At 41.6% G+C, this 26,236-nt stretch overlaps 2 protein-coding genes across 4 annotated transcripts in view; one reads left to right on the forward strand and one right to left on the reverse strand.

The window, feature by feature from the left end:
* The window catches only part of LOC114365081 (neurogenic protein mastermind), a 30,614-nt gene extending 12,476 nt beyond the window's left edge, over nucleotides 1-18,138 (forward strand). Inside the window, 8 exon segments of the mRNA XM_028321545.1 lie at nucleotides 1,772-2,509; nucleotides 8,937-9,066; nucleotides 12,728-12,847; nucleotides 13,525-13,860; nucleotides 14,294-14,408; nucleotides 15,583-15,658; nucleotides 16,274-16,337; nucleotides 16,340-18,138. Of these exon segments, the coding sequence (XP_028177346.1) occupies nucleotides 1,772-2,509; nucleotides 8,937-9,066; nucleotides 12,728-12,847; nucleotides 13,525-13,860; nucleotides 14,294-14,408; nucleotides 15,583-15,658; nucleotides 16,274-16,337; nucleotides 16,340-16,578 (1,818 nt within the window). The 3' untranslated portion in view covers nucleotides 16,579-18,138.
* Tsp68C (Tetraspanin 68C) lies at nucleotides 17,901-26,175 on the reverse strand. Of its 3 annotated transcripts, none has more exons than XM_028321651.1 (5): nucleotides 24,023-24,234; nucleotides 23,445-23,663; nucleotides 20,721-20,903; nucleotides 19,942-20,142; nucleotides 17,901-19,375 (listed from the first exon to the last, which is right to left on the reverse strand). In XM_028321651.1, the coding sequence occupies exons 1-5, from the start codon at nucleotides 24,083-24,085 to the stop codon at nucleotides 19,052-19,054; spliced, it is 990 nt and encodes a 329-aa protein (XP_028177452.1). In that variant the 5' UTR covers nucleotides 24,086-24,234; the 3' UTR covers nucleotides 17,901-19,051. The 3 variants fall into 3 exon arrangements, with proteins under 3 accessions (XP_028177452.1, XP_028177459.1, XP_028177464.1); XM_028321658.1 differs by lacking the exons at nucleotides 19,942-20,142; nucleotides 20,721-20,903 and adding exons at nucleotides 21,393-21,593; nucleotides 22,201-22,383; XM_028321663.1 differs by lacking the exons at nucleotides 23,445-23,663; nucleotides 24,023-24,234 and adding an exon at nucleotides 25,903-26,175.
* Between the last annotated feature and the right edge of the window lie 61 nt (nucleotides 26,176-26,236).

The raw sequence follows: 26,236 nt of genomic DNA on the forward strand, positions 1-26,236 counted from the left end.
ATTTTGTCTGTCACAAAAACTTTATCGCGCGCGTCCCTGTTTCAAAAACCGGGATAAAAACTATCCTATGTTCTTTCCCGGGACTCAAACTATCTCTATGCCAAATTTCATCAAAATCGGTTGCGAGGTTTAAGCGGGAAAGCGTAACAGACAGACAGACAGACAGAGTTACTTTCGCATTTATAATATTAGTTGGGATTAAGCCTGACACCGGAGTTGCATCCAGAGTTTTAGTAGCCTACGCTACACAACAGAGGAAAAAAACTAGATTCCATAATATTGCGTCTATTTGTAAATTTGTGACGATCCATATCGCCTATACATATTCTCTTAGTTGAGGATTGTAAAGCCGCTCTCTTCATTGCGTAGGTACATCTTTTGTTAATAATGAGTAATGAGTAGGCATCGGTTGTTAGGATCCGAAGGTCCATAGCCTTCAGATAGAGCGCAGGGGCAAGAGCGGAGGCCGGAGTGGACGGTGCGGCGATAGGGCGGCTGCGGTTGTGCAAACTGCGCAAGTTTCTCAACAAACGCCTCGCATTGTCTCGCGCCGCTCACCGAGACGACCTCCGAGTGGCTGCGCTGTTTTCTGACACATTTTATAGCTATTCACTATACCTAACCATAAATCTAGCACAGAATACCTGACTGATGTCGATTTTGAAGTGAAAAACTATCAGTGGTTAAGAATTATCTCACGCGTCATTATGTATTACATATTTGTTTCACACAATGCAACGGTTTGAATAATTCTAAACAGCAATACTTCTGACTTCGATAGCTCTGTAAAAATTAAGAAGGTACTCATATCATTGTCTTGATGTGACGCTATCGAAATCATGTAATTACGACACGACGGACGCGTGATTGCTTGTGTAGACGACAGCTAAACTAAATAGAATTATCGTTAACTTTGTGCTAATTGCTTGCAGTTGACGGTCAAACGCTATCCGATTAATTAACACATTTTAATGTATGCGTACACTGATTATTCTAATGTAAAACGATCAAAAACAACTAAACTTGCCGTCCGCATTATTTCTAAGTTATATCGGTACGTATTTGAATAGAAACAATGGCTATTGGGTCGCGACCATGGTTTTGTTGTTTTCGAATCCTGAACTTCGATCGATATATTATTGTTATTCTTTTTCTTTCCTCTGTCTAACGGGTCCCGGACAGATTTTTAATAAGCCATTGTGGGAGTTTGTCATTTAATCATGACTTAATAGAGATTACCTAGAGTATTACAAACTCTACACGTGCATGTCGTAGGTGAAACAAACACGTGATACACGTGATTAAATCATTTACCAAGGTCTGGTCATAACTACGACTATTATGTACCACAAGTCGACAAACATTGCTCTATTGTATGGTGTTTCTTAGAAGTTTCTACTATAGTTTCTACTCCTAGCATCTCAATGGATTTTGAAAAAGAGTAGAGCTACAGCTAGTATTTAAGTGGATTTCTTAAAACCTTTTTTAATCCTTATATTATTATTCCTAAAAAGTAAGATCCTAGACAGGACTAACGACGAGGAGAGCTTAACTTGAAAATAAAGCAATTAAATGTTTCAGATAAAAGTTTGGTCCACCTGTTCAAGTTACGATTACTAGTCTGGAAGTAGAAGATTGAAACAACATTTCGTAATCATAATCATATTTTATAAAGAAAATGGCGTACAGAAATTCTCCCTTGGGTGGAAATATTTTCGTCGTTTCTACCTATCGTCAATATTATTTTTTAAATGAATTTGTTTTGTTACAGCAACAAAAATTTGGATGCGGCGATTACGAACCCCCAGCGAAATTGCAATGCAGCGGCGGTGCCGGCTCGGGCGAAGCGCTCACCAAGTTCTCGGTGGAAATAGTGCAGCAGTTGGAGTTCACCACCTCGGCGGCCGACTCGCAGCCGCAGCAGATCTCCACCAACGTCACCGTGAAGGCGCTCGCCAACGCGGTCAAGACCTCCAACTCGCCGCCGCCGCAGCAGCCGCCGCCGCGCGCGCCCACGCCGCTCGACTGCGAGCGCGAGTGCAAGGCCGAGTGCAAGTCGGAGGTGGCCGACGACGAGTTCGTGGGGCTGGACGAGTGCGCCGCGGCGCTCGAGCGGGACGCCGCCTCCGCGTTCCCGGGGCTGGCCGACCTCATCGGCGAGGACGACGGCGACGACACCTTCGAGGACCTCATCACCGAGATCTCCGGCTACTCGGAGTTCATGAAGGACTTCGACCTCGACGGGGGCAAGATGAACGGCGGCGGCATGGGGCTGGAGCCGCCCGAGGGCGAGCCGGCGCCGCGGCCGTACGGCGGCGGGGAGATGTCGCCGGCGGCGCAGACGCTGAAGCACATGGCGGAGCAGCACCAGCAGGCGGCGGGCGGCGACTGGGCGCGCTACCGCGGCTACGGCGCCTACCGCCCGCGAGCCGCGCCGCCGCCCATCGACCACTTACACATGTCGCAGCAGCAGCAGTTACACCTCACTCAACCACATCACAATCTACAGGTTAGTTATTCATGTTTTCCTTATTTGAATTGTTTTGTCTCCTCCCCTAGCTACTTAGGAGCGAGGCAAGAAATACCATTATGTCATTATATTATTGTTATTTGTGTCTCTCGTGTGGCTAATCTCAACCCGGGGGCGGTCCATCCTGTAGGAAAGTTTTCGCGGAGATACAAATCAAACACGAAGCGTATGTGAGAAAATTCGATTGAAGTGGTTATGGGTATTTATCGGAGCAAATTCTATCAAAGATTGCATTAATGAACTGCTAACAGAAATATGTAATACATTTATTGAAAATGAACTAAAAGTTACGTTTCATTAAACATACTATTCGAACAATCTCTACATAATCATACTTAAACGATCATGAATGTGCTGTAGTTCTAGCATAAAATATGACGACCTTTGCACTTAAGTTAAAACTTTGCAGTAGTTTCCCGCCAAAATTATGAATTCATAAAAGTGCCTACCGCGTTTCGTTTCCTATTGACACATTTGCCGCATTCGCCGGAATATGTACTTTGTACGTGATAGATAATGATCAAAAGGTAAATCATTGGTTGTTTGGCACATCATGAAGTGTGGTGGGTGAATTGCGTTTAGTAATTGGAAGTCTTCTTTATTGGGTAATTCGTGACGCGAAAGGACATAAAAAACATGGGAGTCTGGTGGAGTATCGACCGGGCGCGGCGTGCGCGCGCTGCCGCCCACTGGCGGGTTATCGCGAAGGGTTTCGACTTCGCCGCGCGTTGCCGCTTTGCGCTGTCTTTCTCTAGCACTGCGACTGGCTGGAGATAGAGTAATGCCATAATAAGACATTCGACTCGAGGGTTTATAGTACTTACCGAAGGGAATGCTGTCTGGTACGAAGCGCTACTACCGCAGAATGCATTCGAGTTACATTGTAGACTCATCTGGTTTGTCTTAGAGCGCTTGCCTGAACAAGCATAGGCGAGAGCCACTTCTATATACATTGAGAAAATAATGTAACATAAGAAGCCTATAATACACTTGTAAACTATTTGACGAGCTGCTTATGTTTTCGCCTTCGTGGATAACGTTAACTTCTTTTGGAATTTGAACTCGCGGCCACACTGGTTTTGTAGTTGAAGCGCGAACCACTAAACCAGACAACCTTTGCACCCACATAATAATTTAATATAGTCTTTTATACGTACTCACAAGCTACGACATCTAAAAATTGAGTTAATTGCTCAATAATATGTGGGTAGATGTAGATAATTGTACGTAAAAACGGAATACCGTGTTTTAATACTCGGTACAAAGTTCTCTTAATTATTAAATCAATAGATTTGTATTATGTTATCTTACAGCTACTTTATAAATTAAACTGAGAAATAGGACTACCATACTCTACAAAGACGAAAAGTTTCTTTAAAATAAATAAGTACATAGCATTGAATTTTGAGTGTGCTAATATTGAGATTGCCATAAATTCGTAGCTGTTAAAATATTACGTTGACGCAACGCCGTTTCTATATCAAAGTATATTATTATTAAAACGTGTTAGTGAGTATGTATTAGCATAGTGAGCAATCATGAGCTTCAAAAACATGTCTACTGGCTCCAGATATTAGCACAACACGTGCGACTCTGATACAAGCCGCATATTTCGCGAACAATACGTGTCCAAAACCACATGTTTAATTTTATTATAACTGTGCCCTTGTAAACAAGGCATTATACTAGGACGTACTGCGTTAGAGCTGATACGAGCAATTACGCTGCAATGATATAACCGTATCAGGTGATAAGAATGTTCAAAATAATTTGATAAGATTCTGTATACATAGAAACAATGGTATTCTAAACCTACCAGGTTTGAGGTAGAGTACCTTGGTGACTTAATAAATCCCATAAGTTATTTTTTTATTTTAATTTTATTATTGATAAACTTATTGTTGCAAAATCACCCCCACTACAACTGAATAAGTGAACCGTATTGACCCTGATGTGCCATTAAACATTTTTAGTAAAGTTTGAAGATGTGAAATCGGGACGGCTTTCGGATGGCTTAAAACCCGTGAGCCACACGACAAAGGGTTCCATTTTTAGGGTTCATTGTCGAATACTGGCACGCAATCGGTGCCAATTCTTTTAATAATGCCTTTTCCAAAATAGCCTCAGTCGAATGGCGATATTGTGGCTGCGAAGACTTAGAATCTACTAAGAACAAACAATATTAACAAAATATTAAAGTGCTTAAAAGCATTGAAATCAAACTTTTCGAACTTGAGGGGAGCTTTTTCGTTCGTTTCACAGGTTTCGCGTTTTGTTTAAAATATTAAAGACCCCTTTTTCCTGTGACTTCGCACACGTGAATTTTCGTTTGATATAATGCCTCGTGAACAGTAGGTAAATAGAATGGAATAAAAAGTTAGTTCATGACATTTGGTGGCAGAGTGGTGGCAACTGTTTATCATTGACATAATTTTAATTTAATCTATCACAAACATAATTAACAAGCATTCAAGCAAACACAAAAGCATTTTTTAGATAATATTGTTGACTAGCTAGAGATCATGACGAGTGACGTGACGATCACTGCATAACATTAAACAGCATTAAACAAACAAATTTTTTGGCCTAGTAATAACGGCTATTTTTATAACACAATCATTTGACGTTATCGGTGTAGCAGAAATGTATATTATCTCATAATAATTCATACTTTTAATAATATAACTTCAATATGGTTATAAAATCGTAATAAAATCAGCTGTTGTGAGTTAATTAGTCCTATGTTTTTTAAATCTAAGAAAGCAGAGTTGAATGAAAGGCACCAACGCGACACGGGCGATGACACTAAAGTGTCTGAATAGAACAAAAAGTGTGAGCTCTCCGACACGATTGCTTCCTGTACCGAGACCACGTGTCCTCCCGTCTCTCTCACCCACCCCCCATTTTAGATATCCCAGTGTTGTTACTTAGCTATAAAAACGTCTTCATCTAGTAATAATTTTAATTGTTTTTTTTAATCAAATTAACGCCTGAAAGGGAGGATTGAAAAAATTGGAGGGGGATGGATTAAACATAGGTAGGGTTGAACCCTATCTTGTCTTATCATCGATATGTAGAGCTTTAGCTAAATCTTGCTTGAAGCAGATTTTGTGCGGCTATTACGGTTTAAAAGTCATATTTTGAAAAGAAAGACATTTACGCTCAAGAATGGAATTAAAATTCAACGATCGAATCTAGGCTGGACTTTAAATGAAGTTTGGAGTAAGTAAGGTTGAGTTGCACCACCTTACTTTAACCGTGACTTTAACTATAACCGGTGTTTTTGTATGGAGTTTGACAGATATTTGACGTTTGTTAAAGTAAGATGGTTCATCCCAGCCTATGTATCGTTTCAGAAAATTAAGGCTCAGACGAGTGCGTATTTTAAATGGAATTCAAAGTGCGTGAAGGCGGTTCGGACTGAACGTCATGTGCAATACGTTTCAATTTGTGATTTATAAAATTTTCCCTGATGTGATTTGATCAATACATCAGCAGTTGACACGAAGGTTCGGTTTGATCCAGCGGGCGCGTGGGCGTCCGTGACGTAGGTGGCTCGGGTTATTTCCGTCGCTCGCAGGGGGCGAGGAGAGGTCCGTAATGTTCCATCCTGTCGCTTATTACCGTCAGAGCTTTTTGATTATTAATCGTAACATTTTGCAATCTAAAATTTTGGTTGAAATTTTTAACGGTTCGCAGCAACGGTTACTCTGTTTAACGGAATAGGGTGTTAAAGAAAAAATGAATGAAAAGAGGCACAATATACTAGTTTTTAGAAAAAGTATCCTCTTTGGTGTGTGCTTTCGTGAACTGCAGCATTCAGCCACACAACAAGACATCGTTAATTTAATTTGATAGAACCTCTCATCGATATGTGTATTCGTGGAGTTGAAGATTGTGGTACTTACTTAAATTGATAGAATGATTCACACAATAGTGAGTATAGATTTGCTACGTTCCGCATTGGTCACACTCGAGCATAAGGTCAGTGTCCCAGTCTTCCCCTCAATCACCTATAATTTCATTTAAAAACGACTAATAAATGTCTCTTCAATTTTCGAGATGAGTTTCTTGTGGATATAAATTAATTGGTTATTTATTAAATTTCTCAGATGTTCACTTCTTTATCGTTTTAAGTATACCGATGATCTTACAAGAGTATGACTAACAGCTCTATAATCTTGGCACAGAATGTATATCTCCATATTTCACTGTCGTGCCGTGCCCATTTCCGTCATAGTTTCGTGCTCCCAGCCAGAGCGGTCCTTACCTGAGTGTATTAGTAATCCTCGAGCCATTTGAAAAAGCGATGTACGACCAGATAACAGAGGTGCCGTTAGTTCGTCTGGCTTCACAATACGACTTAGCGGCTTTAGCACGCATATTATAGTCGTATTGACAGAGAATAACAAAAATTGCGGGTGCACCGGACGGGAGTAGCGCTCGGGCCTCGGAACAGGTTTGAGGCGCGCGGCTGCGCTCGCTTCTGGCAGCTGTCACCGGTCGCGCGCCTCACTCACTCATCACAAATCTTCGGGCCCACCGCTGTCGCGCCGTGACCGACGCCCACTTTAGCCTGAGGACTCCTCGACCCTCCAGCCGGAGCTTATCTACCTAATTAGAACAATGTAGTCACGTCAATTATGTTCATTACTGCACATTTACATCAAATAATACTTGTTGCTACCACTTTCCATGGTGGTGAGAGTAGAAATCTAGAAAACTAAAGCTAGCGCTTTAACTAATTTAAGCCTAGAGGATGTAGATCAATTTAAGAAAAAGCTTTTAGTTTCAAACATTCAGAAACAATTTTGAATCATGTTCGTCGTAGATATAGGGTGTGGTTAGTTAATCATTTGACGTAAGATTGCCCTTGTTTTGATTTGAATTTCCGTTATTATGTCAAGCTAAAGTATTTTTGGTGTCTTTCTTTTAAACTGAGTTAACCTTGAGGATATTACGCATGTCACTAAAATACACGTGTCAGATCACACACACAGGTGTGAGTTGAGCTCGGTAGGCTATGATCACAATGCGTTTGTACCAAGTTAGTATAGTTTGTATGTTTTAATTACCCGATCCTCAAGAACAGGTTTGGTGTCTAACAGAATAGAGATTAATCGTATTCTGCGAGATCAAATATTATAAAGTTAGTTCTTTACCCGTGACTTATTTTTGATGCGGTAGGTACATTTAAGTACAACTTTTATGACGTAGTTTTTACAAGAATGTTTTCTAATGGCACGTATACCTTCTCCAAACTAGTTTTGATTACCTACATGCGGACACTATAGAAAAATGATTTTCCAGTTTGTGCTTTACTTATGAAACTTGTATAGTTTCATATTTGAATTTATAGGCTTGTTTAGGAGGAATTTCAAAAGCAAATCGGATTAAAATTAATTAGTCCTTCACTTACTCTCCTACATACACGGCAAAAGGGGAACACAAAACACCTGTAAATGAAATAAGCTTTTCAAAATTTACCTGTTCCAAAGTCCTTCGTCAAACAATGCCTGCAAGAATATTTGGGGTCAAAGTTAACTAATAAAACTAATCACTACCTGGACAAAAGGAACTAAACTAAATTAGTATCTATTTTTTTTTCTTATCTTCGAGTGTAGATGTACTACAAGATTTAAGCGAATTATACTCGCTAAGCCGCAGAGTCAATACATCCTAATGGTAACCATTTGCAAGTGTCAATGTCAGCCCACATCTGCATGGAATGACATTGGTGTCCAATACATTCCTAAATAACTTTGTTGTAGGTACCATACACTATTATGTAAGTAGTAGGCATTATTGGTTAGGCTATTAGCGATTCTGTATACCTATAAGCTATTACCTAACTACATAGATGCTGCATTACGTTTTGACTATGTACACACTGTACACACTGCCCTCTAGAACGGTTTCGAAGTCGTGAGTTGAGCGGCTTTGATCGCCATGACTAGGGCTTAATTTAAGTATTCAAGTGTTTGTATGGCAACCAATTGATTTTCAAAAATGCTACTAAGCTGCTGATCGCAGATGCTAAAACTGGATTAGTTAAAAAAAGCGCCCGAAAACTGCTCTTTTCGTTTTCCAATCAAATTGATATGATTCGCTAGATAAAAAAAAAATCCATACAATTTTATAGAGCGCTCAGATTGCAGCGCAGCGTTCTGGGCGCCTGATAAACTAATGCCCGTTTTCACCATCAATCCCAAATTTTTAAGTGATCCTTTTGAAAACATAATTCTTGTTATGTGTTACCATCACTTAAAAAATAGGGATAGATGGTGAAAACGGGCATGAGTGTCAATATGCAGTAGATTTTCTGAATACCTTCAGCGTACTTCATGAGTCTGAACATCTAAATGTCCCTCCAAATGTTCAGCATTAACTTGACACTGTCCGGCAGGTGTCAGCGGCTCAGCACATGCAGGTGAGCGGCGCGGCGGGCGGCGGCGGGCACGTGTCGGTGGCGGCGCAGCAGGGCATGTACGCCAGCTTCCAGCATCATGGGAATCCATCACCACAGCATCATCAAGGTAATTTACTGACCTCGAATACCTTACTGGGCTGGGTGTCCCAAAAATAGTGTCAAGCCAAAGTCCAGAGGTAGAGCATCACTAGGGCTACCCCAATCACAGCGACTTTTCATAGTTTTCGAGTTATGATTTTTTTTACAACATATAGAATTTTTTACGTTTTTAGTTTACATTCTTGTTATGGATGTAAATAATTCTGAATCAGCTAGGCCTAGTATTAATGTAATAATAATTAAAACAATGCTCGAAAACTATTAAAAATCGCTGACATACATGGAGGTAATTCGGGTAGCCCCACTGATGCTCTACCTCTGGACTTCGGCTTGACACTACTTTTTGGGACACCCTTTAGAACATAAAAAATAAACACTACCTAGTCAATTCACATCTTGACCTTCACTGGTTGGGTTTTTATTGGCGGTCAAGCTGTAGATCCTGGCCACACAGGAGTTGCAGCGGTGGGAACGAGAGGTGGAAATAGTCCCGTAGTCATTTCACATACTACTTTTTATGAACTGTCAAAATGTGCCTCTTCCATGGATAGATGTTTCTTGGGAAAAGCTATGACATGACTTAACTTACTTATCTACTATTTATTACTGATTTCAATTTCAACGAAGGTTAAAAATCTTATAATTCTTTTACGGATGATTGAAAACTAATCAGTTTTTAGGAATAGAATTGTGGGTTCTTTTTGAGAATTTGTACCTTAAGATTATGGTTATGGTGTCAACTATGTACCCAATAGGATTGTCTCGGAATATACGTTGTTATTCAGAGGTGTCCGTGGAATTTGTTGAAGTCCGAGCATAATTTTACTATAACTGTAATATTGTTACTTACCAGGATAGGTCACAGTGTCGCTCAAACAACTCTATTGATTTTTCATCGCAATATTACCTATTGGAGTGCCATGCTCATTTGTTTAATGTATCTTTGTTTGAAAATACGTAAGTGTAATTGCTTACATTGTATGCCTGTATAATTTAATGGTACTCTATGATATATAGCTGTCTAATTATAGTAATAATACATAATATTTGCTTTGAATAGTTGTAAAAATAGACAATGTACTTGATAATTGAATTGAAGTTTTGTCATTATCAGGCATGAGGTACCTACATTATCTCGTAATCTAAATTAGAAAAAGCCTAAGTAAATAACTCCAGTCCAGACTTCAAGGTAGGCAGGTCCTTGACAGTAAACGCCACAATAAACCATGTTACGAATTACGACCGTGAACTAAGTTGAATAATATGCGTGTAAAAGGTGCTAAACAAGTGCTAACTAATGTCGCGTTAGATACCTACTGTGCGATAAACTAGCGATTACCCACCCACCGCCGTCATACGCGTGGTTTTCAGTTTGCCTGAAAAATACGTTATCGTCAACAGTAAATATTTTTCAGCGTACTGTGTAAGTCATAAATAGAAACTTTTACTTTTATAATGCTCGTAATAGCAAGCAGGATATAAATTGGCGTGATGATGATTTCTTTATAACTAGGTAGGTACCTACATTGTATATTCTTGGAACGTATAATTAGCAACTTACGAAACAATTACACATCATAGCTAATAATATAGAGTTGATTAAGCTACTGCTACTGTTGTATTGTGTATGTATTATTATACATTCCATTATACGTCCAAAGGAGACGAGCACAGGCTTGAAGTGTAGTGACGATGCGATCACCGATCCACAATCCACGTATGTTGGTGTACGCGTGAAAGTATTATCGTGTTCACCCACACATCTACGCAGTCATTCCGATGAAACGCTAAACTGATGATTCAATCCTTAACCGGGAATATTTTCAACACTTACTCGGCATATCAGTGGATTGCCTATTTTGTTTAGATATCCCTACTATTACCAACAGTTGGAATACCCAGAATTGTTCTCGGGTGGGCTTTGTGAATCAATTACGGAAACTTTGAATTCTCGTTAACATAGCAGCATAGAGTTGATATTTATTTGGTATATGATAATGCTTGGATCTACTTTCTTTCAGGAAAGTAGACACTATGTTTTTGTTTTAAACACAATCATGTTAGCATGTAGCGTATAGCAATACGCGTAAGATAATTGTTAACATATTCTCAAGGAATGTTTATGTTTAAATCAGATGGTAATCAGAGACACTGGTTTACTGCTGATAAAGCTTATTAGTTTAGCGCATGGTCTGCTAGTGAAGTATTAGTCGTGTGTCGGAAGGTCGCATGGCAACATAGCAGCGTATAGTCGTATAGTGGTAGTAGTTGTGACGCGGCCGGGAGGGGAGGGCGAGGTTGACGCTCGCCGAGAATGCGCCAACCCGCCGCACGCGAGGGGATGACACTCGCGACGTGTTTATTGTAACGATTACTCAAACTTACTGCCTCTAATCAAGTCCCAATATTGCAGAGTACCTATGTATTTGGAGATAAACAAATTAATTAATTGATCTATTTTATAAAACCTTTCCTTTCCTTCGAATATCTTAGCAAGTAATGATATAAAAGTAGGTGGCCACTATGATGTATTATAGCCGTAATCAATATTATTTATTTGTCCTCGTTTTATTATAAAATGGAAATGAGGATAATTTTTATGTAATTGTGGCTGGCTACACATCAACACCTGTCGATATAACTTTATGCTGTACCGACAATGTCGTCAGACAGCACACTTTGCTTGCCATACACCCGATTAATAGACAAAATCAATGAATCTAGTCTAAAGAAAAGACAATATTGTTCTAACAATCTAGGTAATTAGACCTCGCCCCAAACTTAACAGTTGTATTACATAATATCGACAAGAGTTGATATTTATGTATATCACTAGGCGACAAGATAACAATGAAACATTATTTGAATATACCTAATTATACAGAACATGCTTCATTAAATCCGTGACTCCAGAAGAACGAGTAAATACTCGAGTTCATTTCAAATTCTCCCTAGTGGATTCGAATCTGCAATCACAAGTAGCGTTGTTATGATGAAACTGGCAAAGGCTGTTTTAAACTTCAGAAGCTATTTGTTGTAGTCAACTTGGGGGTACCAAGGATAGGGCTGAGAAGAGCAGCTGTCCCTCCCCCCTGGCAATGAGATGTTCCTACAAACTTTATATTTCATCCAAGCCAAAGCTGGTCTAAAAATCGGATTTGATCTCCAGCGCGGTTACCCCGAAAAACGTTATCCGATGATTTGAATGTTGCTATCCCTCACGGTGACAGATAGACCCAAAACTTTGAAAATAGTGAAATAAAACATTTTTAATTTTCAATCATTCTGTTCAGTTTATTTAACTCTGGCGGGCTACCAAAATCGTCTTCGCGGTCGACCGGTAGACCGCGGTCTATTCTTGGCCATCACTGCACTGGGCTATAAGGTGCTCCTTCTAAAGCCCGGTCTGTGAGCACGTAGAATTTTGTCCAATGACCCATTCCCTAGCTACCCATTCTTATCGCTCGCGCGTAATTATATTGCTGTCGCGACTGTGCGACTGGCACCTGCAATAAGTGTGCGAGCGCGATAGCAACATAATTACGCGCGAGCGAGAAGGATGGGTAGCTTGGGGTCATTGGACAAAATTCTACGTGCTCGCAGACCAGACTATAGCTGAGAACGCCTATGGTAAATTTTCCCGTTGTAACGTGTATTGTGTGTTCCAGGCAATGGGTGCGACTCGTACTCGGTGTCGCAGTCGCAGAGCATGAACTTCTCGCAGCCCATGCGCGCGCGGCCCGGCGCGCAGCCGCCGCAGCAGCAGCAGGCGCAGGGCCAGCCGCTCGGTAAGACACGCTACAGAAACACACATTCAAAATTCATTTATGCAATGCAAGTAGGCTTTTAAAAAGCACTTTTACACGTCCCATTGATTTATTTGGTTCATCAGATTCTGATTCTATTGTTTCGTGAAAGAATTAGAATAAGTGTCTGAACCAAAATGGCAATTTCACTCCAATTGTTACGTAGGCCCAGAAGAGACGGTGAAACGCAACTGCAACGAAACTGCAACTGCTAGTTACATTTGAGTTGCATCTAAGTTTCTGCCTTAGTGTCCGTTGAGAGACCACACATGACGCGACCAGTTTGAAACTTTCAGTTTCAGTATCATTCATCAGAATCTACACAAAGTTGCAGTTTCGTTGCAGTTGCGTTTCACCGTCTGTTCTGGGCTTTACATTAATGTCTTCCACTTAAACATAATCCTTACAATACTTTACATGCATACATATTGTGATGCACATCGTCATTCGTTTACCTCTGAAGTATGCAATTTGACAAAATAACTTGCCACAAAGTAGGCGACTCATGTTTGGGCAATGCGATCCATAATACTGTATACTAGCAATAGCAATGCACTAGGTCTTAATTAAAAGCAATGAGGATAGTTTTCGAAAAAAAGCATTCAACTGGGTTCCGCTAAATCATAGTCAAACAATTAACAACTTTTGCAATGTTCCAGGCGTGGCAGCGGCGGGCATATCCCGCGAGCAGCAGGCGAAAATGCTGCAGCAACAGCAGCAGCACATGTTGCGCGCGCAACAGCAGCAGATGCGGCCGCCGCCGCCGGAGTACAAGGCGCGCTTCGTGGGCCCGGGAGTGGGCCCAGGAGTGGGTGTGGGCCCGGGCGTGGGTGTGGGCCCCGGCGTGGGCCCCGGGCCGGGCGCGCGGCGGGCCCCGGCGGCGGCGCCCCGGCCGTTCCCACCGCACGCGCGCCAGTACTCGCCCGAGTGGCGTCATATGCTCATGCAGCAGCAGCAGGCCGCCGCGCGACAGCAGTTCCCGCATCATCATCAAGGTGAGTTGTTTCGAGGGCATTCAAAGAGTACGAAAATGAAAATATATTTATTTCAATAGGCATAGGTTACATTCTGCATTACAAGATTACAACAAAAAATAACAGTGGGTCTTAAACTAGGCAGAGCACGTAGGTATCTTGGTGGATATAGCATGGGTTTTTTAAATTTACTTACATGTAAAAGTAAACCACAATACAAGACGAGATGACATGTTTTTGGTGACATACACTTATACGAGCGGATGACCTCAGTTTTTGCATAACTTTCCCAGCTCGATATTGGTCTACGAAAGTATTTCTGCTGGGATCGAGCGGGTTACAAAAAGGAAGCGTACCCCATTAGATGTTGAATAACGTCGTTAAACTTCGTTAACACCTGTTTCGATATCACAATGTTTGTGTAACATTTACTAATTAAAAACGTATTTTGTAGGTGGTTTCGGCATGGGCGGCATGGGCGGCGGCATGAGCCAGCAGCAGCAGCAGCAGATGCAGCTGCAGCAGGCGCGGCTGCAGCAGCAGCAGCTCATGCAGCACCAGCAGCAAAGGTATGTACAAACATTCGTATAGAACCCGCCGTATATTAGTCATTTATGATATAGAGAGATGCCAACTAATGCGCTGAGTTCGACATAAACAAAGTAATCAAAATATGTGCTCATTATCCACTGCGGTATCGGTACTTAACGTTCGAATAATCTTTAGTACTACGCAAGCAATGTAAACTGTTTACATTATGACGTCTGCAGAAATGTGTTCTGTTTTTGGGCATATTGCTGCGACACTGGCCCCGCCCCTTTGGCACATCTCCCTTTAGTTTCTGTGATCTGTGGTCTCGCGGTTAACTCAGTGAGTGACTGAGGTATGGGAACGGCACGGGAGGGGTGAAATTTACATATTATGATGTGAAAAAGCATACAAATCTGAATCACATACCTGCTGACTTAGGAGGACCGATAAGGATTAGGATATGTTATCCCTAACCTTATGAATTATTTTTTTTTAATAGGGCATGAATTTATTTTTTATTTTATTGAAAAACGATATCAACGACTACTAATAATTTTATATGAATTCACGGATAGATAAGCTATTTAGCCGTAAGTCTGTATGCCACATTACGCGATTTGAGGCAAAACTACTGACCAGTCGCGGCACCAAGCGAAGGTCTTGCCTACGTGACTTGGTGCTAAATAAATATTTTGCTTAGCAGTGTATTGTATTATTTTAAAATAATATTAAAATCTATACTTAATATTATAAATGCGAAAGTAACTCTGTCTGTCTGTTACGCTTTCACGCCTAAACCATTGAAGCGATTTTGATGAAATTTGGCATAGAGATAGTTTGAGTCCCGGGAAAGGACATAGGATAGTTTTTATCCCAGTTTTTGAAACAGGGACGCGCGCGATAAGGTTTTTCTGTGACAGACATAATTCCACGCGGGCGAAGCCGCGGGCGGAAAGCTAGTAAATAATATTTAAGTATATTAATATTATAATCCTAATGTGATATTACAATATTGACTCTGTAATTAATAAAATGTATTATATTTAGCACTCGTATGTAAACTGAAGCGGTTTTGGTTTTTCCAACATTAAAAATAGCAGCACGAGATATGAAATGCATGAAGGACATCATCAATGTTAAGCGATATTATAATATTAAATAGGGTTTTAATATATCGATTATGTTCATAAAATATTCTTCTTTTTATTTCAGAGCATCAAATCAACAACAGAACTCGATGTCGCATCTTATTATGCAGCAAAATCAAATGATGAGTGTTCAAGGACAGGTACGTAATATTTAAGACCTCTAAGTAAATTTTAGTGTTCGTTGATCTTAATATTATACGGATATTCAGATGCGTATATGCGGTATATGTTAGCTTAAGCCCGCGGCTTCGCCCATCTGAATTTCGGTCTGTTACAGAAATATACTTAAAAACCTTCCTCATGAAACAGTACCTATGATAACCACACGAAAAGCCATTCAGTACGTTTTGAGTTTATCGCGAACAAATATAATTTGTTTTATAATTTTATGTCTTGAATAAAGTTTAATAATAAATAATGTATTAAAAAGCTGAATATACAGGGTGTTAGGTAAATGGGTATATGAGCCGACACTAGCCCATGTTAACATGGGCATATAAATGGTATGGTAAAGTCAGAAAATTGATATCTTCATTTTAATTATTTTAATTTTCATACAAATCGGATTTTATAAAATTTATTTTGTATGAAAATTAAAAAAATTGAAATGATTATATCAAATTTCTGATTTCACCATACCATTTATATGGTCATGTTAACATGGGCTAGTGTCGGCTCATATACCCATTTTCCTAACACCCTGTATAGCTGGCCATCCAAGCAACTTTGTTCTAAAATGATTGTCTCTTCCCCAGATGCCGAACATCCACATGTCGCAGTCTCAGAGCATGTCGATGCAGGGCGGCGGCGGCCCGGGCGGCGCGGGCCCGGCGCAGCANTGGGCCCGGGCGGCGCGGGCCCAGGCGGCGCGGGCCCGGCGCAGCACCAGGCGCACCCGCAGGCGCACGCCTTCGCGCCGCTGCACGCCGGGCCCTTCGGCGCGCAGGCCGACTTCAACCTGGACTTCCTCGACAACATGCCCTCCGCCGACGCGTCTTCCATCACCGCTCAGGAGCTGCTCAACTCGCTCGATAACTCCTTCCTCAATGATATACTCTAAGCGCCCTGAATCTCGGCTCTACCGGTGTACGACATAAGGCTCCAGGCTGAGGTGCGAAAGTGATAGGAATACGGATCGAAAGGTTTCTTCGTTTTTCTGTGGTGCAGCTGCGACTCGGTGTGACCGGTCGAATAGTAGACCGTTCAGCTCATTTCGAGCATGAAGCGAAACCTATTTTCTTCCAATTACGGTTCGCGTGCTGTTTGAAATTCAATAATTTCATATCAGAAAATGATGTTAGGACATTATTTCTGGAATCTGCTATATCGTACAGTGTTACGGCAGAAGTGAAATTGTAAAATAAAAGAAAGGAAGTGTAAACACAGTGGTATTATACGTCAGAAATGAAGCGGCATGAACAGTGCTTCCGAACACATCGACAACTGAACGCTGCTATGTAGCGCGGAGAGAGCGGCTCGTTAAGGCTTCCGCCATATCTTTCGGGCGCTCGAGGAGTTATGACCAAAGTTATTGACCACGAATTTACACCTGAATTTAACGTGGTTCTGTAGTGTGGGGCATATTAAGTATAGTGTAGTCGAATTGAATCTTCCGATGTCTTTACCATAATTTCGATCGCGTTGTTTTATAGACTATTTATTGTAAAAATATCCATTTCATAGTATTTATAGCTCATAAGATTGTTAATACTTCTTTTGTAAATATTTTATTGTAGTCTTAAGATTCGTTCGGTATTATGACATAGGCGACATCAGGACGCAGTCCCGCATACCTATACGCGACTGATCTTTAATTTTCCACAGAGTAGGTAATAGTTAGTGTATATTTATTGAAGAGTTGATAGGATCTAAGATCGAATGCACAAAAGACCTGCGATTATTATTTACTAGTGTATGACATACGAGTTTGTCGACTGGCAAAGCGATTGGGGCAATAGCAGTTGTAAAGAAACTATATTTGAGGTGATGCGATATTTTTTTATATTTATATTCTTTGATCTTTGAACTGTCTGATTTAATAGCCTATACAAATGTTATGGAAACATAGTTTGTGCTTCAAGTTTAAATAACAGTAATGTCTATCCGCCTGGGAACGACCCGATTTATTATATGGTTTTATTTTTAGTTCAAAATAATGTAAATTTTATGGTTTATTAAAAATCATTCCTGTACCTAAGATAATAGTAGTTTATACTGTGATGTCGGTCTCAATGGTCAATAGGTAATATAGAATCAATTATTATAAAGATATAGATTATTGTTATTGTTAAGGATCTCATGTATCATTTTGGAAGAGGTATGAGGGATCTGGAATTTGTAGGATGTTGATTTTCATATATTTACCTTTATTCCATGATTTGAGAGTAAATTTTGGATACCATTCCTATACAAAACCGTAGTATAATCTTGTACACCGTTTTGCATTATGTTTGTTGTTAAACAACACTCGTTGGGCCTTCTTTGGATGTCTTGGATTAGCCTATTGCGTTCTTTTAATTTAATTTAAAAAAAATTGATTTTAATAGTGTGGATTTTGGCTGATTTGTTTTAAGTAATTTAAAAATGATTTAAACAAGAAAATGTCTAAATGGCTTGAATCCAAGATATCTTAAAAACGCCCGAACCAAGAATGTATTGCAAAAGGTTCAGCTCTCTGTTAATCCATAGTTACGAAATTTGTGTATGATAACAACATTCCAGAGCCATTGTTAACAATGTTTTAACTTTAGGACCAATTTTTGAACATTCTTTTGAAATAATATTACATATTGAGAATGGATAGTTTTATTTTTTACATACGTAACCCAACCTAAGTTGATTCAACTAATTTGTTCAATTTTCGTCATGGACAACTAATAGTAAATTCGTAAAATTTAGATTTGATTGCAAAACAAAAGTAATGTTTTTACAAAGTTTATAATCATAAAATTTTATGAACTACATAACTTAATCAAATAACAGTAATAACACTGGTATCTAATGCTTTGTAATTTTGGGTGACTTGAACCTTGGTCGAATTCCCTTATTTATTGCGCAATATTATCGAAGTTCTATTTAGAATATAATAAAACAAAATCCTTTGCGCATAAGTTGTTTGTTCGATAGTGAGAATATAAATAAATTGTACCCAAGTTAGATTATAGCATAGCATGTTTTTTTTATCAATTAGGCAGTTTTATATTCGATTATTATATTTCATGACGAAGCTAACGGAGAAAACACTTAAGAGATTTTAGAGATGATTATTATGGCACATTATTTGTATTGTAGGCACAGAACTTGTTGGATTCTTTCGTTTTGGTTGATTCCATCTGGTAAATTACGTCGCTCTTCGTGGTATCTTATATTACCTGCCACAATCAATACCTATCAGTAATCGGAACACTATTCATTTATAAGCAAAGCAATCCAGTTTTTTTTCACCACAATAATGAATCTGCTTGTTGCTTATAAAGGTAATCGGAGAACTTCTCTAGTTTTCTCTCTAAAGCATTTATCTCCGTTGCTAACTCTCATATCATCTCGTTGGGTTTACTGTGAAAAATCCTAGGGTTGCGCACTCGGGGGCTGTAGAAGTTATTGGGCTGGATGTATTTGGCGGTGATCGGCTCATCGTGCATCGAACTCATTTTAGCGTCGTAAATGTTCTCGTTCGTCTTGTTGTCGATTGATTTCATAACAAACGCGCGGATGTCCTGCCTCCGCTTCCGCAGGCGAACGCACGAGTACACAGTGCTCAACAAGATGCCCAACTTTACAAGCGCTATGACGAACAAGCCCAGCATGAAGACCAGATATTGTTTCTGATACCAGTCTTCGAGTCTTGAATAGCATCCCTGAAAATGAAATATTAACAAGATTAGACAAAATACCACCGTTCATTTTCAAACTATCTGCAACAGTAGGTAACATTTCAGTTAAACTGATTGATGACGGTCGAGTCGGTGAGTACACACAACTAGCCTAGGCGTAGGTATCTTAATAGCAGCTGTCGCTGTTAACAGAACAGTGCATTTGTTGAACACCTACACATAACGGAACTAAGGGACGCTCAGGATTTGTCCGCAACTTCTATCAGCGCGATTGGTAGATTGACGCGGAGTTGAAGTTAGGAGACTTCACGCGAGTGGTACACTCAGCAGTTCGTTGGTATAGTGAGCTTAGGCTTAGGCCCAGCTGCCATTCGAAAAACGCCGACATGTAAAAGTAGACATAGAATACTCACCGGCACGTATCGAAACTCCGGGTTGGGCTGTAGCTCCTGGCAGCGCGACTGGTTGACGGGCGCGGGGTTGATGTAGGAGGCGTCGCGCGCGCGATCCAGCAGCAGCTCGGCGGAATAGTAAGCCTAGCTGCCACACTACATAAACTACATATAACAGCTTACTATTAGAACACCTACCGGGACATAACGGAACTCCGGGTTGGGCTGTAGCTCCTGGCAGCGCGACTGGTTGACGGGCGCGGGGTTGAGGTAGGAGGCGTCGCGCGCGCGCTGCACGCAGCAGCTGGGAGGTACCGAGAGCCCCCGCGGGCCCAGGCGCCGCAGCTGCCATACTGACATATCGTAGTTGCGCGCGTCCGTCATGCCGCAGCAACGCAGCTGGGGAGGGAATAATACGTCAGCTTGTCTGATGAATGATACCTGAAGTAAGTACACGTGACAAAACAAAGAACGATTTTCCCCTTTTTCATAAAATACTCAAAAATTTATTGCATCCATATTGTTACAAGAGGGGGTAAGCTGAGAAAATTAAGAAGCTGGGCGTCCTGCGTTCGCTGATAGCATTCATAATAGACGCGTGTTTTCTATGAATCAGTCAAATGGGAATCAAACCCAGGACTTTATGGATGAGTGTTCAACTATCCATAGACCACGAAGAGTTAGGCCCAGAATAGACGGTGAAACGCAACTGCAACGAAACTGCAACTGCTAGTTACTTTTGAGTTGCAACTAAGTTTCTGCCATAGCGTCCGTTGAGAGACCACACATGACGCGACCAGTTTGAAAGTTTCAAACTGTCAAAAGTAACTAGCAGTTGCAGTTTCGTTGCAGTTGCGTTTCACCGTCTGTTCTGGGCCTTACTCATCTCAAGATATTTCTATGGACGAGTGTTCAACTACCAAGAGACCACAGAGGAGTTGCAATGCACATCTCAAGAACTTCTACCCGATACTTACGTAAGTCTGCGCTAGGTCCACCGCAGCAGTGAACTCCTCATAGTCCGGCAGCGCGTAGTAGGCCTGCAGCGCGCCCACGGCGCCGCCGCGTGCCGTCTGCAGTCCCAGGCAGCGAGGCCACACCGCCGCCGCCACGCCGCCCGCGCACTCGCACAGCAGAAGAGCCAGCACTATCAGGAAGTACTGCCAACATTTTTTAAATATGGATTAGTAATTTGTAGCAGTGTTTGCTTCGCGCTCGACTTGGCGGGGGCACTACCGTGCCCCCCAATTGCACAAATTATCTACAATGAGGATCAGTACTGTTGTAGAAAATTCAATANAAAATCATTCACAAGATTAGACATAAAAATACATACAGTCGAACATATAACCTCCTCCTTTTTTTAAGTCGGTTAAAAATAATTCGCGCCGTTAATTTTCAAACTTTTATCTGTAATGTCTGTAATACTTAATATTTCAGTTGAACTGATATTGATTGAAATTGATTGACGGAGACGTAAGAAACTTCAAGGGAGTACTTAGTACCGTAGCACGGTTGAGTCTGTGAGTGAGTTCACGCAGCAATTCAGTGGAATAGTGAGTCTAGGTGTACACCACAGATATGGATTAGAGGTGTACCCAGTTTGCCGTAGCTCACGGACCAGTCAAAAACTTTGGTAGAATACCCACCGGCACGTATCGAAACTCCGGGTTGGGCTGTAGCTCCTGGCAGCGCGACTGGTTGACGGGCGCGGGGTTGAGGTAGGAGGCGTCGCGCGCGCGCTGCACGCAGCAGCTGGGAGGCACCGAGAGCCCGCGCGGGCCCAGGCGCCGCAGCTGCCATACTGACATATCGTAGTTGCGCGCGTCTGTCATGCCGCAGCAACGCAGCTGGGGAAGGAATAATACGTCAGCTTGTCTGTAGAATGATACCTGAAGTATGTACATGTGATAAAACAAAACGCGATTTTGCGTCTTTTCATAAAAACCACTGCCTGCCATTTTAACGTTTTGAAATCGTCGGCCCAATACTCAAAATTTATTGCATCCATATTGTTACAAGAGGGGGTAAGCTGAGAAAATTAAGAAGCTGGGCGTCCTGCGTTCGCTGATAGCATTCTTAATAGACGCGTGTTTTCTATGAATCAGTCAAATGGGAATCAAACCCAGGACTTTATGGATGAGTGTTCAACTATCCATAGACCACGAAGAGTTAGGCCCAGAACAGACGGTGAAACGCAACTGGAACGAAACTGCAACTGCTAGTTACTTTTGAGTTGCAACTAAGTTTCTGCCATAGCGTCCATTGAGATACCACACATGACGCGACCAGTTTGAAAGTTTCAAACTGTCAAAAGTAACTAGCAGTTGCAGTTTCGTTGCAGTTGCGTTTCACCGTCTGTTCTGGGCCTTACTCATCTCAAGACATTTCTATGGACGAGTGTAGACCACAGAGGAGTTGCAATGCACATCTCAAGAACTTCTACCCGATACTTACGTAAGTCTGCGCTAAGTCCACCGCAGCAGTGAACTCCTCATAGTCCGGCAGCGCGTAGTAGGCCTGCAGCGCGCCCACGGCGCCGCCGCGTGCCGTCTGCAGCCCGAGGCAGCGCGGCCACACCGCCGCCGCCACGCCGCCCGCGCACTCGCACAGCAGAAGCGCCAGAACTATCAGGAAGTACTGCCAATTTTTTTAAAATATGTATTAGTAATTTGTATTGCATAAATTACAATTAGACCCCCCGTCCGTGGCAAGCTGAATATGCTTGTTACAACTTTGTGTTACGAGGAAATCCGCAGGAAACCCAAAATAGGTAAAACCGACATAGCCCGCAAAATTGGCCAAACTTAAATGTCAGCTTAGTGGGCGGGGCACAGCTCGTGGAGTTGATGGCCACTGGGGCAGAACTATGACTAGGTGTACCGACGATATGGTGAAGGTCGCCTGGTCGCGAGAAATTACCTGGATGCGAGCAACGTGGGACCAGTCAAATACTCAGGAGAGGCCTTTGTCTAGCAGTGGACGTCATTTGAACGAGTGGGCTCACTAGTCGAGCATCGGCGGGGTTCGAACCCGCGTTCCTCGGATCTCGAGTCGGCCAGTCCGACACCATTCACCGTTCGGCCATTGTCGCTTCAATATTGCGTAACGCCCGGTATTAGCGTACGCTCGTGTTTTATGGAACACGGCCATCAATGAATGTGACACCCTAATTATCCATCTACCGTTGAGTGCATATGGAAACGCATTGTGAATAGCGCTTTGTTCGGATTTAGTAGAGATAATGTAAACATACCAGCATGAGTTCGAAATCTCGAGGCGTGAAACGTTAATTACAAGTTACTGACCGATGGTTATTTTCGGCGAGGTCTATGACATTTTAATATTATTTAATTGATGCCGAAAGATCTGTTCTGTATAAAATAAAACAATACTTAAGTAAAAATCTTTATTTTCACTTTTTTAGCACTCTTTATTTAGTTTCATTCTTACTAAGTAGCACTTTATTACTATTACCACAGATAATAGGATATGTACTTGTATTACGCTGCAAGAAGTCAGTTCTATTAGAAAATTTTGCAAAAACCTTCCTTTTCGCACGCAAATTTTATATGGCGCGCAAGAAAGGCTTTCTGTGGAAGCCTTGTTTCTAATACTTAAGTAAGTAATTATGTTCAAAAATAAGGTAAGCATCACAGTATTGCCTAGAAAATTAGATAGTTTCATAAAAATTTACTCACAATAGTCAGTATGACGTAAGACGGCATATACGTCGCCCAGCACCCGAGCGCGGCGGCTGCGCACACGGCCAAGCCAGCCGCCAGCAGCGCCAGCGCCACGTAATGCAGCGGCGCGTGCTCTAACCCCTCCTCTGGTGATGCCAGCAGCCGCGACAGCAGCAGCCGCGGAGAATCCATCAGCAGAAGGAACCCGCACACCACTTTGAGGAAGCCGCTCGCCTACACCCATTCAGATGCGGTACAGTTATAATGGTGGTAAATCTAGTCATTCTGTGTAATGGCAAATATGTACTTACTTCAGAAAATGCTATAATATAAGCGCTTATTCTACTTAGGCTGCTTGGTTATTATGAAAACAATGTGTCAATGGACATAGGAATAATTCTAGGATGTCGAAAAGCCGCCTAAAAGAACTAAGTCTAAAATCTAAATAAAAATCTCAATGTTGAATCTCGAAATTAAATTCCTTTTACACCAAGTCATGACCATGCACGATCAATGACATAATGAAATGATTCCGAAGATGGAATATTACACTATAAATACTATTATGTATGAAAATAAAGAAATAAACTTACGAAAAACAATGTGTTGAAGAATCCAAACAGAACTTTAGCACTGGAAACTTTTTTGCACTTCATTTTGGAATCTAATTATTTTATTACTAAAAGTATTTGTTAAAGAAATGTAGAGAAATTACAAAAAGCCACTACGATGGCATCACAGCGGCGTCGCGAGCATGTGAATAAACAACAAACGTGAATAGATTCGCCGGTTTTAGGGAGATGCGCTCCGCTGAACAGGTGGGGTGACTAATAATTAAGGCAGTTTTGTTTAAGGCCGGGTAACAGAGAAAATGGNACCGCGGAGACCCCAATCGCGTCTCTGCGTTCCATTAAATCGTATGAGCGTATGGATTTTTTTTGTTATTTTTCACAATTTCTATTTTTAAAAATTACCTATCGATAGCTTACTTTATTCTGATGAATAAATGTCATTACAAGTTTTTCTCTAAAACTGATAGTTTGGCTAGAAAAAAATATTTTCTATCCACGCAGTACGCCGGCAGCGTTCGGATCGGATATAATGACGTCATCGTCCCCGCGCCGGGCGGTCAGTGAACTTTTTTAGTAATTTGGCCATAACTTCGTCAATTTTTGTCGTAGAACAAAAATTTTTGGACTGTGTATTAAGGATTTCTTAGCCCTATAAATCTGCATTCACAGCTAAAAATCGAAATGATCCTCATTAGACCCCCCGTCCATGGCAAGCTGAATATTTATGCTTGTTACGAGGAAATACGCAGGAAAACCAAAATAGGTAAAACCGACATAGCCCGCAGAATTGGTCAAACTTAAATGGCAGCTTAGTGGGCAGGGCACAGCTCGTGGAGTTGATGGCCACTGGGGCAGACCTCTTGACTAGGTGGACCGACGATCTGGTGAAGGTCGCCTGGTCGCGAGAAGTTACCTGGATGCGAGCAACGTGGGACCAGTCAAATACTCAGGAGAGGCCTTTGTCTAGCAGTGGACGTCATTTGAACGAGTGGGCTCACTAGTCGAGCCGCGGCGGGGTTCGAACCCGCGTTCCTCGGATCTCGAGTCGGCCAGTCCGACACCTTTCACCGTTCGGCCATTGTCGCTTCAATATTGCGTAACGCCCGGTATTAGCGTACGCTCGTGTTTTATGGAACACGGCCATCAATGAATGTGACACCCTAATTATCCATCTACCGTTGAGTGCATATGGAAACGCATTGTGAATAGCGCTTTGTTCGGATTTAGTAGAGATAATGTAAACATTCCAGCATGAGTTCGAAATCTCGAGGCGTGAAACGTTAATTACATGTTACTGACCGATAGTTATTTTCGGCGAGGTCTATGACATTTTAATATTATTTAATTGATGCCGAAAGACCTGTTCTGTATAAAATAAAACAATACTTAAGTAAAAATCTTAATTTTCACTTTTTTAGCACTCTTTATTTAGTTTTATTCTTACTAAGTAGCACTTTATTACTATCACCACAGATAATAGAATATGTACTTGTATTACGCTGCAAGAAGTCAGTTCCAGGCGCGGATCCACCGTTGTGGGCACTGTGGGCATGCCCACAACCCTAATTTGCTTGTTTTAATTATGATCTATTGATAAGATCGATAGGCATGTATGTATGTCCGGGCATGTAGTGATCCAACTCTCACTTTGCTAATTTTTGGTGGCTGTGCCGGGGTGCCCACAACCTTTTTTGAGGGCTGGATCCGCGCCTGGTCAGTTCTATTAGAAAATTTTGCAAAAAGCTCCCTTTTTACACGCACGCAAATTTTATATGGCGCGCGAGAAAGGCTTTCTGTGGAAGCCTTGTTTCTAATACTTAAGTAAGTAATTATGTTCAGAAATAAGGTAAGCATCACAGTATTGCCTAGAAAATTAGATAGTTTCATAAAAATTTACTCACAATAGTCAGTATGACGTAAGACGGCATATACGTCGCCCAGCACCCGAGCGCGGCGGCTGCGCACACGGCTAGGCCAGCCGCCAGCAGCGCCAGCGCCACGTAATGCAGCGGCGCGTGCTCTAACCCCTCCTCTGGTGATGCCAGAAGCCGCGACAGCAGCAGCCGCGGAGAATCCATCAGCAGAAGGAACCCGCACACCACTTTGAGGAAGCCGCTCGCCTACACCCATTCAGACGCGGTACAGTTATAGTGGTAAATCTAGTAATTCTGTGTAATGGCGAATATGTACTTACTTCAGAAAATGCTATAGTATAAGCGCTTATTCTACTTTTAG

Source organism: Ostrinia furnacalis, unplaced genomic scaffold, assembly GCF_004193835.3.
Source record: "Ostrinia furnacalis isolate ACB-3 unplaced genomic scaffold, ASM419383v2 OfSCF0447, whole genome shotgun sequence".
NCBI classification, from domain to species: domain Eukaryota; kingdom Metazoa; phylum Arthropoda; class Insecta; order Lepidoptera; family Crambidae; genus Ostrinia; species Ostrinia furnacalis.

Excerpts from the sequence above, each read along its gene's own strand:
- Tsp68C (XM_028321651.1), bottom strand. The coding sequence starts at position 24,085 with ATGAAGTGCAAAAAAGTTTCCAGTGCTAAAGTTCTGTTTGGATTCTTC. Across the intron at positions 20,904-23,444 it reads CTTACGTCATACTGACTATT|TACTTCCTGATAGTGCTGGC; the intron begins GTGAGTAAATTT and ends AAATGTTGGCAG. Across the intron at positions 20,143-20,720 it reads TGGACCTAGCGCAGACTTAC|CTGCGTTGCTGCGGCATGAC; the intron begins GTAAGTATCGGG and ends TTCCCTCCCCAG.